General features: G+C 37.6%; 1 protein-coding gene across 2 annotated transcripts in view; it reads left to right on the forward strand.

The window, feature by feature from the left end:
* Window positions 1-19,118, forward strand: part of PLCL1 (phospholipase C like 1 (inactive)) — a 343,861-nt gene that overhangs the window by 248,788 nt on the left and 75,955 nt on the right. For both annotated transcript variants that reach the window (XR_006220873.1, XM_007094729.2), the window contains exons 2-3: window positions 6,421-8,895; window positions 11,473-11,676. Coding sequence is in view for 1 of the 2 variants with exons in the window: in XM_007094729.2 (XP_007094791.2) it covers window positions 6,421-8,895; window positions 11,473-11,676 (2,679 nt within the window). In the remaining variant the exon portion in view is untranslated. The remainder of the gene's footprint in view (window positions 1-6,420; window positions 8,896-11,472; window positions 11,677-19,118) is intronic.

A 19,118-nucleotide genomic window follows, 5' to 3' on the forward strand; every position in this document is an offset into this window, starting at 1 on the left:
TTATACTAGAGTCATCCTGGCCTTCTTTCCCACCAAAGAACATTTATACCGGCTCCTCTCTGTTCCTTGCAGCCCTTTGCTCTCACCCCTATCACTGTCCTCACCAACTTGAAGGCAACATAAGATGTTCTCTCATCAAAGTTACCAGCAGACATTTTAACAGCTAAATCCAGTAAGCCATCTTAATGGCTTATTTTCCAGCACTCACTCCTTAAAGTCTATTCTTTGACTTCTGTGAGAGGTCATGCTCTTGGTCCTCTTATCCCTCTACCTTTGTATTTTAAGTCTTCTCTGCCAAGTCCTTTCACATAGATGGCCCACAGTCATCTAAAATCCACCATGGCCAAAGTAAACTTTGTTTTCCTCCCATTTCACCTTGCCTGGTATTCCATATCTCAGCAATATTTCCACTCACCTCTCACTTAAATAAAAAACCTAAGAGTCATTCTAGACCCAGTACAGGACTTTTAATTTTACCACCTATTTCATGATACTTCTCACTTCTCTCCGTTCCTTTTGTTAGTGACCTCAGGCAATTGCCATCTTTCCTTTAATGCTTCAAGTCACCTACTGCTCCAGCTTCAGTTTTGTCCATCTAGTGCACATCTGGAGTGATCTTTCTAAGATAAAAGTTAGGCTTTCTCAGTTTGTTCAAAACTCTACAATGTGCTTGTCCCGAGGATGGAGTAGGAACACCTATTGTTGTTTGTTAAATGAATGAGCAGAGAATGGAAACCTGAGGCCTCTCAATATCTAAGGTTGAAGCTCATTTGGATTCTAGATTATATTGTCCACAATACTTTGAAGATTTCATGTATCGACCAAATCTTTTGTTTCTGAATTTTGCTTGTAAGTTCATAAAACAAGAACGAATAGAATAGTGTTATAGTTCACAGGTTGTCTATAAGAACAAGATAGAATCCCTGTGGTGAAAACAGGATTTATGTACCTATAGTTCTGCTTATCTTTTAGTTATAATCGATTAAATTTTTGTATAGAAACTTTCTTACGAGAGCTCTTCAAAAATAAGTGTTTTCCCCCTCGTACTAAAAGAGAGAAATGAATGTCACTTTAGTATCTGCATTCACATACCTGGATTTCCACAAGATGAAACAAGGATTCCTTCTAAACAGTGTGACAACTGGTGTTTTGATTGCTATTCTTTAAGGTTTATAAATTTGTTCTGTTTTAACAAAGCATCATTTTGAATGTTCACTTAAAAACAACTTGCCAAAAAATGAAAAGAATATGTGATGGTATAATCTCATGTTTAAACATGCTCATCAGATGAGAGGTAGCCAAATGTAGATATGATGTTTTCTTTACTCTTAAATTTGTATACAGTACTTTAGTGTACTCTTTTGTGTGGTAAGATGTATATAACATAAAATTTACGACTTTAACCATTTTTAAATGTTCTGTGGCATTGGGTACATTTACATTTGTGTGTTGCTTTAGTATACTTTTTAAAAAAATATTATATTGAAATAATTCAATAGTTTCATTATTGAGACCCCAAACTGGTTGCACTGAATAAGCTGAATTGCCTCTGTGGCTCATCATTGTGGTGCTGAAGAAAAATGATTTTGCTTGTTGATTGTTTCATAAGGAATTTGCGGTGTATCCAGCCTTGTTGGGGTCAGAGAGCAAATGCCAGTGGAAACTTATGGAAATAAGTATTGTATTATTTTTTAAAAATATTTTTAAAAATCTATTGTGAGAGAGAATGAGAAAGAGAGAGAGTGTGTGCGCACACACAAGTGGAGGAGGAGCAGAGAGAGAGGAAGAGAAAGAATCCCAAGCAGTCTCTGCACTGTCAGCACAGAGCTTGACATGGGGCTCCATCCCATGAACTGTGAGATCACGACCTGAAACGAAATCAAGAGCTGGATGCTTATCCAGCTGAGCCACCCACGTGTCCCTGTATTATTTTAATAAAAGAATAAAACATTTGCCTATTACCTTGCTAGTTTATGAGACTCTTCTTGATTCTGATGATTAAATCCTTTATATAAAGTATAATTAATTTAAGTAGATCCCAAATATAAAGTTTTATCTTGAAATGTTCAGAGATCATATAAACTCAACTTGGTTTGGTTTATTGCTTAACTTGTTTAAATGTGTTCCCTTCCTGTGAAATGATAATTTGGAAACTTGAACATAGGATATTAAACAATAGGAAGGATTGAGTTCACTGCCTAATTCTTAGCCCCTGCTAGAATAGGAGGCTAAACTTTAATTTAGGGGACAGAGGCGTCATAGTGTGCTATTCATCCTAATAAATTTTGTAAGCTGGTCTAAGAGAAATTTGGGGGTTAATAAGTACTTTGGCCTCTTCCTTTCATTGCAGAGTGAGGAAACTTAGCTTTAAAAATAAATGGAGGGGCACCTAGGTGGCTCAGTTGGTTAAGCGTCTGACTTCAGCTCAGGTCATGATCTCGTGGTTCATGAGTTCAAGCCCCAAGTCGGGCTCTGTGCTGACAGCTCAGGGCCTAGAGTCTGCTTCGGATTCTGTGTCTCCCTTGTTCTCTGCCCCTCCCCTGCTTATGCTCTGTCTCTCTCAAAAATGAATAAACATTAAAAAATTTTTAAAAAATTGGAAAAGTCTTCATTCTTTATAATAATCTCCTTATAATAATGACCTTATGACCATTGGATTCAATTCAGTCATCTAATGAGCTAGAAGATGACAAGTGTATACCTAAGTGACACCAAACTTTGGTTTCTCTTAGAAAGTGTCCAAAGCACCTGTCTTTCCTATACATATATATATATATATATTTCCTATGTGTATATATATATATATATATATATATATATGCAGTACATTTTCTCTCATTCCATCATCAAATACTTTTTTGTATTTATCAACAGGACGGTCTAATATCAACATTTCAAATTCTTTCATTTGGGGATATCTCCTGACTGTTTACCTGAGTAGTCCCCCCTCTCCACCACCAATCTGCGAAGATCTTATTAAGGGAAACACAAATGTGGGGGCGTAGGGCTTGGCAAAGAGACCATGGTGGTGATGAAGCTCAGAAGGAGATTTGGGGTCATCCATCCTTCCTGTGCTCTCCATACAACCCCTCCCACCCCACACCAAAGCTTTGCAGAGCTACGGCATAGCATGACCACTGAAAATACAGAGTTAAAGAAATACCAGAGTCCTGAGACTTTTCCAGCATATTTTGAATAGAAATAATCTTGGCTGTAGTCAACAGCAGACAAGCTAATTATTTGTTCACATGTGCTTTGGCCAGTGTTTTGCTCATTTGGGGGCTTGTAATAACTTTGGAGTTTGTCCTTCGTGAGATGAGAACCTAAGATGATATCTTTTCCACTGGTTCCAAGTTATAAGGCATTTTGGGGTAAATTTTGTAACCATGTAGGAATTGGAGGTCAAAGCAGGAAATAAGCATTTGGAGTGGGTCATTCTTTCCTGGGCTAGATAGAAAACATTTATCTCTTGAAGGCTTATCTTACTAGGAGAGAAAGTCTTGATTTAAGGAGATATCACCACAAAGAGGAGAGGCTTATAGGAGAAAGCTCTTTCCACAGCAGTACTTTTGTTCTCATAAACAGTGGCTCAAGTCAAGAGTGAAGTGTTAATAATGCTTTTGAGGTGTGGAGCCATACCTGGGGTGTAGGAACTATATACATGCATTTTCAGCAACACTGATTTCCCACTGAAGGTTTGTTAGAGACTATTAGAGGTTTTATAACTCTGTTGACAATAATCCTGCTTAGAACATGATCTGCTCATATAAAAATATTTTTTTCTGTGAAAGGTCTCATTAGCTTAAAAATCTAGGCAAACGGTAGCTTTAAGAGCTGAGTCACAGTCTACCTTACTATCACAATTCAGTTTCCTACCTTACTGTCACAATTCAGTTTCCCTCTATTGTACTTGGTAGATTAGTCCCATCTGAGCAGTGCCATTAGGTGCCTGCCTGCACGGTGTGGAAACACACACACACACATACACACACACACACCTGAAATTTCTGAACATGTGGGTTGTGATGAATTTAAATGTTTTCTAATAGTGCAACTACGTCTAAACAGCTGAAGATTTATACTTGTTTTTTAACTTAAGGATGAGGAAATTGACTACTATAGGATAATTAAAAATCACAACTCTCTGAAAAAGCATGAGCTAAGTTGTTAAATGCCAGGGCATCAAGAAACAATATTCTGTAATCTGTACAGATTTTTTTTATTCTGTAAATAAATTGGGTAATTTATATCTTTGTCACTTGAACATCAGATAAGTATTTGAGTTAATGAATCATCCCACCAACATCCCATAACTAAATCAAATTTTGTTTTCTTTTCACAGGCAAGGTTTTAGTCAATTGAATAATAAATCATCCTGCCTTTTTTTCTGAATCACAGGATAGGGAGGCTCTTACAGACAGGATCACAATTAAATAAGCCCTCAGAGGAGAGATTCTACCCTGTTTTAAAAGGAGGCCAGGGAAGGAGAGAGTCCTGACTATTTTGGTCAGACTTTATAGTGCTTAAAATAGTAATATCATGTGTCTGTTTTTAAATATTTTCAGTTTATCACTGAAGATTTGTCTTAAATGCAGAGGTCAAGAATGAATCAACTTCTTGATAACCCCCAATATCCTGGTCAGATCCTGCAGTGACCAGGTGTATGAAGAAATGTTCCTCTTCCTTCAAAAAGACTCATCCAATAAGCACCTACAGTTTACAAAGAATATTCATGCACACTTTTCCTTTTGAGTCTCACAACAACACTATTATATGTAAGGATTATTGATTCCTATTTAAAAGCCGAAATTAAGAATCAGGGAGGCTAAGTGACTTACCTAAAGTCATATATTTACTGAGCAGAAAATTACAGCTTGAGACTAGTTATTTTTATGTAAGGGCAATGCCTTTTGCATTTGACGCTTTGCTGCTGTTTTGCTATGCTTATAAAATCAGTCACTGTAAACATGCATTTAGGTGCTTTTGTGTAATTAGTTCCTGGGAGAATTATATGAATTGGTGATCTGGTTGGGAACATTATCAACTTCAGTCTGTGGTCTGAACAGAGGAAAGTATAAAAAAATATCCAGTTTTAAGTGGCATTGGTCAGATGCTCAGTGTAAAGGAATTGGGAGTGATAGATATAGTGGACAGTCTGGGACTAAGATGATATCTGTTATGTTACGAATACAAGGATTGGACCTGTAATTTGGGAAAGACAATATGTGAGAAGGTCAAGATATATCCAAGAACAAAGTAGCCACAAGAAATAATTAACCTGCTTAAGGCACACTAATCTGAACACAGAAAGTCTGATGCCATCAGCACTGTGGTTCAGGGAAGTGTGGCAAAATGGGCTGAGGATTCTGTGAGACTAAGATGCAGAGACACTTTCAGAAAGAGGTAAAATGCAAGGTGCAAGTGTTCTCTGTGAAATTCTATGGTGGAAGGCTTGAAAATTTAATTTACATTGGAAGAACCTTAAGAGTTAGTGGAACCATTAAGATTTCTGTTTAGTTCTGAGCTGTGGCTACTAATAGCTTTATATTGAAACACAGGTGCTGATTCTCATAAAGTTCATCTAAACTGTGTACCTCAGTCTACAAATTTGATCAAGTGAGAGTCATCTGTTTGTCATTGGCTTCCAATCTGACTTTCAAGAAACTTACTTCCTTCAAAATAGTTTGAGGGGAAAAAGCGACTTTTAGTTATGGTATATTGTCAGTCCTGGGGTGCTTGGGTGGCTTAGTGGGTTAAACATCCGACTTAGGTTCAGGTCATGGTCTCACAGAGCCTCTGTGTTAGGCTTTGTGCCAACAGTGTGGAACTTCTTTGGGATTCTCTCTTTCCCTCTCTCTCTCTGCCCCTCTCCTGCTTGCACTCACTCACTCTCTCTCTGCCTCTCAAAAATAAAAAAAAATAAACACTTAAAAAAGGCATATTGTCAGTCCTTTTTGATATAAAGCATATTAAGGTGAAAATCTTTTATTTGAACTAGTTTTAAGTTTAAAACTTAAATTATTGCAAAGTATAAATGAAGAAAACTTTTTAAAGAAATCCAGCATTATTTCTTTCACATATCTATAGGGACTTGAGCTAGGTTGTCAAAGTACCTACATGTAGTGGTTCTTAGGGAATCTGCTTTAATGAAAAAATGAGTGATTTGTAGTTAACTTAATAGTTGCTTTTATTTCAAAGAACACCAGGCATTTGAAAAATAAGTTTTTCTTTCTAAAGCTAATAATATCAATTTTCGTGGCAATTTGTCTTTTTCTGGAACTGTGAAAATGTGAATTTAGGCCAGCCTCTGTCCAAATAATCATAATATCTGAATGGAGTCTGAGGAGTTCATATACTGTTATTGAATTTTGTCTATTTTCTAAGGGAAAATTGATTCCTTATTTTCAAATTATTTTACAGGATCCTTCTAACCAAAAATGTGGCGGAAGAAAGAAAACCGTGTCTTTCAGCAGCATGCCGTCAGAAAAGAAAATCAGCAGTGCGAGTGACTGCATCAGCTTCATGCAAGCTGGCTGCGAACTGAAGAAGGTCCGGCCAAATTCTCGTATTTACAACCGTTTTTTCACTCTGGACACAGACCTCCAAGCTCTTCGCTGGGAACCTTCCAAGAAAGACCTAGAGAAAGCTAAGCTTGACATTTCTGCCATAAAAGAAATCAGACTGGGGAAGAACACGGAAACATTTAGAAACAATGGCCTTGCTGACCAGATTTGTGAGGACTGTGCCTTTTCCATACTCCACGGGGAAAACTACGAGTCTCTGGACCTGGTTGCCAATTCGGCGGATGTAGCGAACATCTGGGTTTCAGGTTTGCGGTACCTGGTTTCTCGAAGTAAGCAGCCCCTTGACTTTATAGAGGGCAACCGGAACACGCCGAGGTTCATGTGGTTGAAAACAGTGTTCGAAGCAGCAGATGTTGACGGCAATGGGATTATGCTGGAAGACACCTCTGTAGAGTTGATAAAACAACTCAACCCTACCCTGAAGGAATCCAAGATCAGGCTAAAGTTTAAAGAAATCCAGAAGAGCAAAGAAAAACTAACCACACGAGTGACAGAAGAGGAATTTTGTGAAGCTTTTTGTGAACTTTGCACCAGGCCGGAAGTGTATTTCTTACTGGTACAGATATCTAAAAATAAAGAATATTTGGATGCTAACGATCTCATGCTCTTTTTAGAAGCTGAACAAGGAGTTGCCCATATTACCGAGGACATGTGCTTAGACATTATTCGAAGATATGAACTTTCTGAAGATGGCCGTCAGAAAGGGTTTCTTGCAATTGATGGCTTTACCCAGTATCTGTTGTCACCAGAATGTGACATTTTTGATCCTGAGCAAAAAAAGGTTGCTCAAGATATGACCCAGCCATTATCTCATTACTACATCAATGCTTCTCACAACACCTATCTCATAGAAGACCAGTTTAGGGGGCCTGCTGATATTAATGGGTATGTTAGAGCTTTGAAAATGGGCTGTCGAAGCATTGAACTCGATGTAAGTGATGGTTCAGACAATGAACCCATCCTTTGTAATCGAAATAATGTGACAACACACCTTTCCTTTCGAAGTGTCATAGAGGTGATAAATAAATTTGCCTTCGTTGCTTCTGAATACCCACTCATTCTTTGCTTGGGAAATCACTGCTCCCTACCCCAGCAGAAGGTAATGGTTCAACAAATGAAAAAGGTCTTTGGCAATAAGCTCTATACTGAGGCACCTTTGCCATCAGAAACCTACCTCCCATCACCAGAAAAATTAAAAAGAATGATTATCGTCAAAGGAAAGAAATTGCCTTCTGACCCAGATGTTTTAGAAGGAGAGGTCACAGATGAAGATGAGGAAGCAGAAATGTCTCGAAGGCTGTCAGTAGATTACAATGGGGAGCAGAAGCAGATCTGGCTGTGTAGGGAGCTCTCTGATTTGGTCTCTATCTGTAAATCTGTTCAATATAGGGATTTTGAACTGTCCATGAAAAGTCAAAACTACTGGGAAATGTGTTCATTTAGTGAAACAGAGGCCAGCCGAATTGCAAATGAATACCCAGAGGATTTTGTAAATTATAATAAGAAGTTCTTATCAAGAATCTATCCAAGTGCCATGAGGATCGATTCCAGTAACTTGAATCCACAGGACTTTTGGAATTGTGGCTGTCAGATTGTGGCAATGAATTTTCAGACTCCCGGTCCAATGATGGATCTTCACACGGGCTGGTTTCTTCAAAACGGAGGATGTGGTTATGTTCTAAGGCCATCCATCATGCGAGATGAAGTTTCTTACTTCAGTGCAAACACAAAGGGCATCGTACCTGGGGTGTCTCCTCTAGCTCTTCATATCAAGATCATCAGTGGTCAGAATTTTCCAAAGCCCAAGGGAGCTTGTGCCAAAGGAGATGTCATAGATCCTTATGTTTGTATAGAGATACATGGAATTCCAGCAGACTGTTCAGAACAAAGAACTAAAACTGTACAGCAAAACAGTGATAACCCTATTTTTGATGAAACTTTTGAGTTTCAAGTAAACCTACCTGAGCTGGCCATGATCCGTTTTGTCGTTCTAGATGATGACTACATTGGGGATGAGTTTATAGGACAATATACAATACCATTTGAATGTTTGCAGCCTGGATATCGGCATGTTCCCCTGCGCTCTTTTGTGGGTGACATCATGGAACATGTAACCCTTTTTGTCCACATAGCAATAACTAATCGAAGTGGAGGAGGAAAGCCACAGAAGCGCAGCCTGTCAGTGAGAATGGGGAAGAAAGTTCGAGAATATACCATGCTCAGGAATATTGGTCTTAAGACCATAGATGACATCTTTAAAATAGCAGTTCATCCTTTACGAGAAGCCATAGATATGAGAGAAAATATGCAGGTAGGAAAAATCCCAAACTTTCCCCCAACCTGCTCCTACTTCTTCCTACCCTTCTCTTACCAGGGAACATTGTATTTTACTTGTGATCTGATTACAGAAAAAAATTATCAGAAAGGTTGTATAAACTCAAAAACCACCAAATTAAGTGCTACCTGTGAAAGCAGATATATTTCATGTGTCTGATTATAAATGAATGCTATGTTAAATTTGGCCTGAACTAAACAAGTGAATATAAATGCTTTATACATCCATTAGATATCCCTACCACATAACCAAATAGATATATGGCGTTGTGTATATGAAACGATGTAAAAAGAATAGACTATAAAATATTATATGTATGTACAATATATAAAATATTATATATACGTAAAATACTAGTTACAAGTATATATGTAAAATATTTGCAGATATGAACATGAAAGGGAAGTTGAAGTCATATAAACAAATATAATGCTATCAGTTTATTTTAGTTAAGTGTACAACAGCAATAATAAATTACTCCCATTAGAAAACACAACTAAACAAACAATATTCAGCACTTGAACATGTTGAAAACTAGGTAGCCTTCTCTTAGAAATGTGGTTAAATTGAAAGTTGAAAGAACATGGATTCTGGCTTAAACTCTATCCCCTTATGATCTTGAGCGAAGTTTTTCAGATCCCTGATCATCAGTTTTGTCCAAATAAGGTAATGAAAATAGTAATACATCACAGAATTATTATTAGAATTAAATGACAGTATATGTAAATTTCCTGGTGCTGACATGTGGGAATTCAGTGTTAGTTTCTTTCCCTTTATTAATGTTGTAATCAGAGATGGTTGCCAATTTCTTTCTTCAGTACCATTGAATGTACTTATTCTAGGCTCATATTACTTAGAAACCATCAAACAACAAATACTGAGTTCCTGCAATACTCAAGGAGGTTTTGGTTAGCAGAAGTAGCAGTCTGAGAGCAGAACAAAAGAGGAACATTTTTCAATGCACCTAATTTGCTCCTTTAGCTAACATTCGAATAGTAATTCTCACTCCAAAAATCCCTACTTTCAAGACAGAAAACAAGCTAGAAGAAGTTAGGTGATTTCCCAAATATTGCCATTAGTAAATAGGAATGTTGGGCTTTAAATCCAGAATTGCTGACTGTCAAAAATCATTCATGGTTTTTAGTCAGGTGATGCTGAACCTCAAATCCATCTTTTGGTGAAGACTTTATTTTTACATTATTTCACAGAGAAATTCAACATAGACTTAAAGTCAGTTTAAATAGCTAAAATGGTAGAAAATAGTATGACACATAAATGACATATAAACACTTAGATGGTGAGCATTTATTTGAAGTGGTTGCCTTAGCCACTGTTTTAAAAATAGGCTCCAAATATTAGCATCTTCTACATGACTTTTTCTGACATAATTCAAAGCTATTATAAATCCCTGTTTCAGATTAGTTATGTCATTTCTACATCTTATTTTGTATGTTGCAAGTAGATTTTATTTATTTCTATGCAATTCTTTTTTTTTTAATTTAAAAAATTTTTTTTAATGTTTATTTATTTTTGAGGCAGGGAGAGACAGAACATGAACGGGGGAGGGTCAGACAGAGAGGGAGACACAGAATCTGAAACAGGCTCCAGGCTCTGAGCCATCAGCCCAGAGCCTGACGCGGGGCTCGAACTCACGGACCGCGAGATCATGACCTGAGCCGAAGTCGGACGCTTAACCGACTGCGCCACCCAGGTGCCCCTCTATGCAATTCTTAAAAATATATCCTTTCCACATATTATGTGTTTAAAATACATGTTAAGCAGAGTTGGTTATAAATAAAGTTTTTTCAGATAGCATTGATAATTTATATCATCCCAACACATAGTCTTTTGGGTTAAGAATTGTTTGGAGCCTGATCAGTAGAAAAATGAAATAGTATCATTGTCACTAAATTCGTTCGACATAGAATAGATTAGGTACTGCTCCCTGTTAATAAAACACAAAGTAGGCATAATTCCTATTTCAAATGAATTTTAAAAGCCTGTATCATGGACAAATGTAGCTATACATGAAATTTGTTTCAGTATGTGCACCTGTCAGGTGCATTTCTGATGCGACGACAAAGAAATACCACTGATGGTTAGTCGAATGGAGGATGGTGAGTAATTGCAGCCTGCTACCTTGAGGGGAAAAGCTCACAGAAGATGCACTCCAACGTACAATCATGGACTTATTTTTATGATCATCATGATACAAATCAAGTAAGATATTCACAAGCAGCCAATGCTGATTTGTGTGAATATTCCAGTGCTCTGCTTTGAAAAGCACTGTGTAGCCTTGGTTCACAGTCTGCTTTACTTTATGGCATAATGTAGCAGTTGCTAAAAATTGAGAAAGATGAGGTATAATCATGGATTAGCTCTGTGTGTCATCTCTGCACATTACATTTTTGGTTGATTATAATCCAGTTTCCTCCAAACATGTATGCATTAAAGGGTATACTTTTAATGAATATACTTCAGTGTAAACCTAGAAGTGCTGGGGGTGATGTGTCATGTGGTCAGAAGTATAATTCCATGTTTTCTTCCCCACAGAATGCCATAGTGTCTATTAAGGAGTTGTGTGGACTTCCTCCGATTGCCAGTCTGAAGCAGTGTCTGTTGACCTTGTCCTCTCGGCTCATCACCAGTGACAATACTCCCTCAGTCTCTCTTGTGATGAAAGACAACTTTCCTTATCTGGAGCCTTTGGGGGCAGTTCCAGATGTGCAGAAAAAAATGTTGGCTGCCTATGATCTGGTAGGAAATTGTGACTCTATATTTCTTACCTGAATGTGTGTGGGGGGGGGGGGAATCATCTGGCAGGGGCTCCTTTGTGTAACTCTGATGAATAAATAACATTGCAGGTGGCAGACAGAGCACACCCACTCAGCTTCCCCTAGGTCCCAGTGAAGACCTCTGAGGCAGTGCTTTGAACCCAGAGCTCCACAGATTACGAATAGAAATTCTCTGCTTTAGCAAGGAATGAATTATTGATAAAGTCTTCAAAAGCACAATTTTTGACCATCTAAATGATGTTAGCCTGCAACATAACCATTTCATTGTATACCTGTAGGAAATGAATTTATGCTTCTCACTGCTGTATGATGTTTGAGACAAAATATTTCTCTGGAATTTATATTTCTAAGATGATACTATTAAATGATTTTTTTCTGACTATATAATGGAGTTTATGTAGCAATTAAATGTAAGGATAGTTATATTTTTGCATCTCCTAATTCCATAAAAAACTAAGGAGCAAATGAAAAATTGGAAAAATTTGTAACGTATATACCAGATAAAGTGTAAACTGTCCTTAAAAATCAGTGAGAAAAAAATGGGGAAAAAATCTTATGTCAATTAGGTTTAATTTCAGCTTGATAAAACAAACAGTGCAACACAATAATGGCTTAAAAATACAAAGTTTTAGGGGTGCCTGGGTGGCTCAGTTGGTTAAACATTCGACTCTTGATTTTTTGCTCGTAATCTCACGGCTCATGAGTTTGAGCCCTGCATCAGGCTCTGTGCTGACAGTGTGGGGCCTCCTCAGGATTCTCTGTCTTTCTCTCTCTACCTCCTGCCCCTCTCTCAAAAATAAATAAATAAACATTAAAAAAAATACAGTTGTACTCCTTCAAATAAAAATCTGGACCCAGCCTTCCAGGATGAAACTTCTATAAAGTTCTTAGGAACTTAGGCTCCCTCTACCTTTCTGCTCTACCATCCCTGCAGTGTGACCATTATTCTTCTGGTCCAAAATGGCTGCTGAAGCTCCAGCCATAAAATCTGCATTCCAGTCATCAGAAATGATGAAGAGGAAAAGAAAGTATATCTTCTGCCTTTAAGGACATTTCTCTGAAATAGCATAGATCATTTCTGCTTATATTTCATGAGCTAGAGTTAAAACAGACACACTTAGCTGAAGAGGAGGATGAGAAGTATCTATGTCAAGGGGCTATATGCTCAACTAAAAGTTATCTCTTCTGATACTAAGAAATAGAGGGAGGAGAGTTATTAGGGAATAAAAATAGTCCCTTTTTAATGTTTATTTTGAGAGAGTGAGAGAGTGTGTGTGTGTGTGTGCATGTGCACACGCACACGTGCACACACACACACACAAACACACACATGAGCAAGTGAGGGAGGGGCAGAGGCAGAGAGAGAAAGTGAGAGAGAAAGAGAGAGAGGGAGAGAGAGAATTCCAAACAGGCTCTGTCAGCACAGATCCCGACGCAGGTATCCCCACAAACCATGAGATCATGACCTGAGCCAAAATCAAGAGTCCACGTGACCGAGCCACCCAGGTGTCCCATAAATATTCTTTACTTCAGAGATGAACAGGCAGTTCATGTATCTCTTCCTCCTAAAAAAAAAAAGACAATGAAAACTTAAAACCATATTTAACCTTAAAATGAGTTTTAGGTTAAAGATATTAAAGAAATGTAGTGAGATAGTCCCTCTCATTGGCACTAAAAAATATCATACCTCTGATAGAGAATTTAAGATAATGGATACTCTCACCCATCTACCTCTACTGGGAAAGCAAATTGATATAATCTTTTGGGAGAAAAATTTAGCAATAGTATTGAAAATGTTTACCTCATTTTATTTATGTATTTCTTTCCTGGGATTTATTCCAAATTTTTTTTAATGTTTATTTATTTTTGAGACAGAGAGAGACAGAGCATGAACAAGGCAGGGTCAGAGAGAGAGGGAGACACAGAATCTGAAGCAGGCTCCACGCTCTGAGCTGTCAGCACAGAGCCCGACGCGGGGCTCGAACTCACAGACTGTGAGATCACGACCTGAGCCGAAGTCGGCCGCTTAACCGACTGAGCCACCCAGGCGCCCCATCCTGGGATTTATTCTAAAGCAATAATGATATGCGTAAACATTTATGTTTAATAATGTCAACATAGAACTATAGTTAAATGAAATATAGTAAACCAAGATGTACGCTCTTGAACCCACTAAAATCATGCATTAGAAGAATATTTAAAGGTATGGAAAACTTCTCATAACATATTTTGTGAAAAAGTCTGGTTATAAAAATATACACTATAGGATTTATATTGTATTTACATGTATACATATCTACAATGTCAGCAAAATATTCATAGTAAGTATTTTTAAATAAAGAGAGTGAACTTTATTTTCTTATTTATGCTTTTCTAATTTTTATTCTCTATTTGCCAAACTCTTTACAAGGAACCCAACTAATTTTCATAATTGAATAATATTTTATCATTAAAAAATGACTAGAGGAAGAACATTTGGGATACACATCCTATAACTGAAAAAGAAAAAACCCCATAGAATGCATTCTCCTTCCGAATTATCATACCTCTTATAAACTGTATTCCATGACTGCTGGGGGAAAAGTTCACCTATTACCTATATCTCATTTTTCATGAAATCAGTTTTTTCATCATAAAAGCAGGGACTGAAAGCTATTCAGTGAATAGGTATAATTGCCATTTAAGAGGTGAAATTAGGGTACTAGTTGCCATAGAGACAGACAGTGGAAATCACTTATTCCTCCAATTCTCTGTGAAACTAAGAAAGAAAAATCATTCCCTGGGAGGGGAGCCTATTCCCCTGGAGCTGGGCTTGGAAAAGGCAGCTTACAAAAGCACCTGGACTGTGGTTGGCCAGTTTCCATTTCACATCTCCAAGTGTCCAATGCTGTTTTGTTTTTTCAGTTTTATCTGTGGGAGCTAAATCTGAACATCAACCTTTTCTCATTTGTATTTTTAAAATGCAATTTGTAATTACAGGCTTAGCATGGTTTTCCAAAGCTTAAAGTAAAAGTTGGAGTAGAAAACAGAAATACTTACAATGATATATTCATTTACAGTTCCCTATGGAAATGATTTATGGAAATAATTTTGAGTGTAAATATCCCTATGCCAAATGGCAAACTCAGAAGACCTTGCAAGTAATTGAAAACTCTTTTGACAGCTCTGCTGGGTTATTTCTTTTAGGGAGGAAGTGGGTAGAAACAGATATAAATAATGATGATATTAGCCTCGAATGTGAAAACACCATTTTTACTTTCTAGGATCTGCATTGTATTGGTTGGCACCCTCAAGCTCTTGATATATTTGTGTTAATATTTATTTTAAAGAAGTCTTCTAAGATACTCTGCAGATCCAGAATGATCATTTAAAACACATAAATCTGATCATGTCACTTTCCTGCCTAAAATCCTACATTGGCTTCCCATTAATATACAATTGAAACTCCTTACTGTGGTCTATAGGGTCATTTATGATCGTGGTGTATAGGGTCATTTATGATCAGGCCTTGCATACCTATCTCACTCCCCTCTCCCAGCCTCCTCTGCCTCTCCCAGCCTCACCCCCACAGTCTTTCTTCTGTTCACTCCCCCCAGCCACATGGGGTTTCTTTCTGTCTTCAATCAGGTCAAGTTTGTTTCCATCTCTGGGTTATTTTATTTGTGGTTCCCTCTGCCTGGAATCTTCTCTTGCATGAATAGTTGCTTCTTATCTCTTAATTTTTAGTTCAAATGTCATATCCTCAGAGAAGTCTTCCCTGGTAACTGTCCCCACTTGTTGCTCTGTCACATAACCTTTTATATTTCCATCATCCTACTTAGCAGTAATGAAAAATATTTTGCTTGACTTTTTGTTGAATTTCTGCCCTCCTTTCCCCTTCAATTTGAATGTATACTCCATGAGGGCCCAGACCCTGTGTGTTGCTTCCTACAGTTACCTCCCTCATCTAAAACAGTGCTGGCATGGACTATATTGCCAATTAATGTTAGTTGAATAAAAAACAAATAGAAGCATTTATTGTTGGTAGAAACAGTATAGTTCTGATGCCATAATTGGTGGGTTTTATGGTAAATCTTTAAATCTCCTTTGTTTTACCTCTATGACACCACTGTAACCAAACTGTTCTCCGTCTTATACTTGTAGTTAAAAAACCCCTACAGACAAAGACAAAACTACGGAGACTGTAAAAAGATCAAGGGGCTGGAGATGGGCCACAGGGTGGGGTGAGGGAGGGAGGGATGAATAGGTAGAGCACAGAGGATTTTTAGGACACTGAAACTATTCTTTTTTTTTTTTTTAAGTTTATTTATTGTGAGAAAGAGTGAGAGAGCATGAGTAGGGGAGGGGCAGAGAGAGGGAGAATCCCAAGCAGGCTCTGCATTGCCAGTGCAGAGCTCAATGCGGGGCTCCAATTCATGAACCGTGAGATCATGACCTGAACTGAAACCAACAGTCAGGTGCTTCACCAACGGAGCCACCCAGGCACCCCCACTGAAATTATTCTATGTGATACTATAATAGTGGATATATATCATTACACATTTGTCAAAATTAATACAGCATATAACAGAGTTAACTCTAATGTAAAGTATGGACTTTAATAATACTGTGTCAATATTGGCTCATCAACTATAATAAATGTACCACATTAAAGAAAGATGTTAACAGTAGGAAAATGAGGATGGGCTCAGGGCGTTTATAGGAATTCTATGTAGTTTCAGCTCAGTTTTTATATAAACCTAAAACTTTTTGTAAAAATAAAGCCTAAAAAAATCCTTTACAGACTATTAATAAAAAAAAAGTTGGATGACTAAGGCTGAAGATAAATCCTGGGTGGTGGTGGTGGGGGGGGGGGCACGTATTCCAAAATGAACAGCTTGTATGTTCAACTTAGACTCAAATCACTTAAATATTTGGATTTCTCAAAAATGGTAATGAATTATATAGACGCTATCCAAGAGGAAAAGTTGTAACTACTAAAAAAAACATAGAATACATTTACAATAAAAAAAGACCTGAAGTCATTTCTGAACAGATACAAATTTGGCTTATTTCAGTATCAAAAGAAACAAATCAGGCAACAAGTAACCTCCATTTACTGAAAGCCAACCTGCGTGTTATCAAACTATCCTATTTATCAACGGGAAATAAAATGAAAATATTTTAGAAAACATTAACCCTGAGTTCCTCTGCATAGATTTTTTCCCCCTAAATTTAGCTTTTCCCTAATGACCTGAGATGGCTCTATTCCTTATCAAACACTGGCTAATTTAATATTTGGAAGTATTTCTTCTTGAGGGTCTTAAAGATTCAGCCTTAAAAGTCATTTTAGTATTAACATTGCAATTATAATTCTATTATAGTATCTGTGTTGATATCAAGAAATCAAATGTCAAATATATCCATAGTAGAGTAGGCTTGTTTACATGGCGTAATTTCAGAAGACACCTTCCCTCCCATTCTGTATCTTATTTAAAATATAGGTTTTATATCTGGTACTTGAAATTCCAAAATTATAATCAATCCCTTTGGGTTAAGACTTTTTATTCTCTTTTAAAATGCCAAAAAAAAGGGGGCACCTGGGTGGCTCAGTCGGTTGAGTGTCCGACTTTGGTTCAGGTCATGCTCTTGTGGTTCACAAGTCTGAGCCCGCATCGGGCTCTGTGCTGACAGCTCAGAGCCTGGAACCTGCTTTGGATTCTGTGTCTCCCTCTCTCTCTGCCCCTCCCCTGCTAGCACTCTGTCTCTCTCTCCCAAAAATAAATAAACATTAAAAAAATTAAAATGGCAAGAAAATAGCTATGAATAATAATACAGTGGGTTATCAGTAATTTGTGGCTTTGAGTGAACGTAACAGATCCTGTCCTACAACAAATTTTTATCTGGGAAAAGGAAAAGATCTTAATGACAGAGTGTTCCCCAAGTCTGGGTTAGCTGAGGGTGAGTTTGCTCAAAGAATTACAATTTTTCCTAAGAACAATGCTGTTTACAATATCCCTTAATACTCTGAATAGGGATGTAGCTATAAACATCTGTCTGATATTTGGGGCAGCTGAAGCAGAGGTGATTTTCCTGATAGCAAATACATGTCCCAGCCAGAGGTGGGATGTGACAGCTTCTGAAAAGCACTAAAGCAAACTGGGAACATTATTAATCAATAACTTAGGCAAGTAGAATGGGTTCTAAAAGCTGAAGGTGGAATTGATGCCTCCTTCCTGGACTAAAGATCCACAGTAGAGGGCTATTGGCATTAGGCTTGCTACATTGCCATTTCAGTGGTCCTGTGGTCACCAGGACAGATTTTCAGAAATTGTCCCCAGGATATAATTGAAAGCCAGAGCACCACTTCTAAGTGACCTGTCCCTTTATTGCACTGTGATTTTTTAATTAATTAATTTTTTATTTTTCTTGCCCAGGTCTCTGAAAGAGTAAGCTTCACTTGCCCACTCTGGATTTTCCCTTTCTCTAAGAAAATTGGGGCTCCTGGGTGGCTCAGTTGGTTAAGCATCCAACTCTTGATTTTGGCTCAGGTCATGACCTTACTGTTTGGAGACTGAGTCCTGTGTCGAGCTCTGTACTGACAGTGTGCAGCCTGCTTGGGATTCTCTCGATCCCTCTCTCTCTGCTCCTCCCCCACTCATGCTCTCTTTCTCTCTCTCTATTTGAAAACAAACAAACAAACAAACAAACAAACAAACAAAATATCCACTGAAGTAGGAAATATAGAGTCACTGTCAAGTCTTTTAAGGTTGCTAATGCAATATAATTATGTTTTACAAATAAAAATGATGTAAGGTTTTGTTGTTGTTGTTGTTATTGTTGTTGTTGTTAGGAATAGTCTAATTCTTGGGGCTGTTAAAAAATGGAATTGGTTACCTAAAGAGCTGCCCAGTGTTAGAGCCAAGCATGGAGATACTTAATTTTATAAACATTGACTGAGTTCCTCCCATGTGCAAGCCACTGGTTTGAATGCTCTGGAAGGTATAGCAGATGCTGTGTTCCAGCAGCTTACAATTAGGGCAGGTGACGTGGTAAGGTCCATCCCAGGCCTATGAGTCTGTGGCTGGTGATCTTCTTATGTTCTTTATCATTTAACATGAAGTTGCAACAGTGGGCAATTTCATTGGAAAATACTTTATAATTTCAGTAGGACACTGTCAAAATTAGTTTGTTTTAATAGATATGACTTTTTTCTCTCTACAATAGTATTTGTATGCATGTCGATTTCATATTATTTTTGAAACCCATCTTTAGCCCCAACCTTAATGTTTTACTCTAGTCACATTGCTACATTTGAATACAAAACATTCTTGGGTGTCTAAAGAACCAACATCAAAAATTTCGTAGGTCAAAAACTGGTTCATCTTCTTATTTCCTAGGTATTCATTTACCATCTCCAGACCA

This window comes from Panthera tigris, chromosome C1 (genome assembly GCF_018350195.1).
Source record: "Panthera tigris isolate Pti1 chromosome C1, P.tigris_Pti1_mat1.1, whole genome shotgun sequence".
NCBI classification, from domain to species: domain Eukaryota; kingdom Metazoa; phylum Chordata; class Mammalia; order Carnivora; family Felidae; genus Panthera; species Panthera tigris.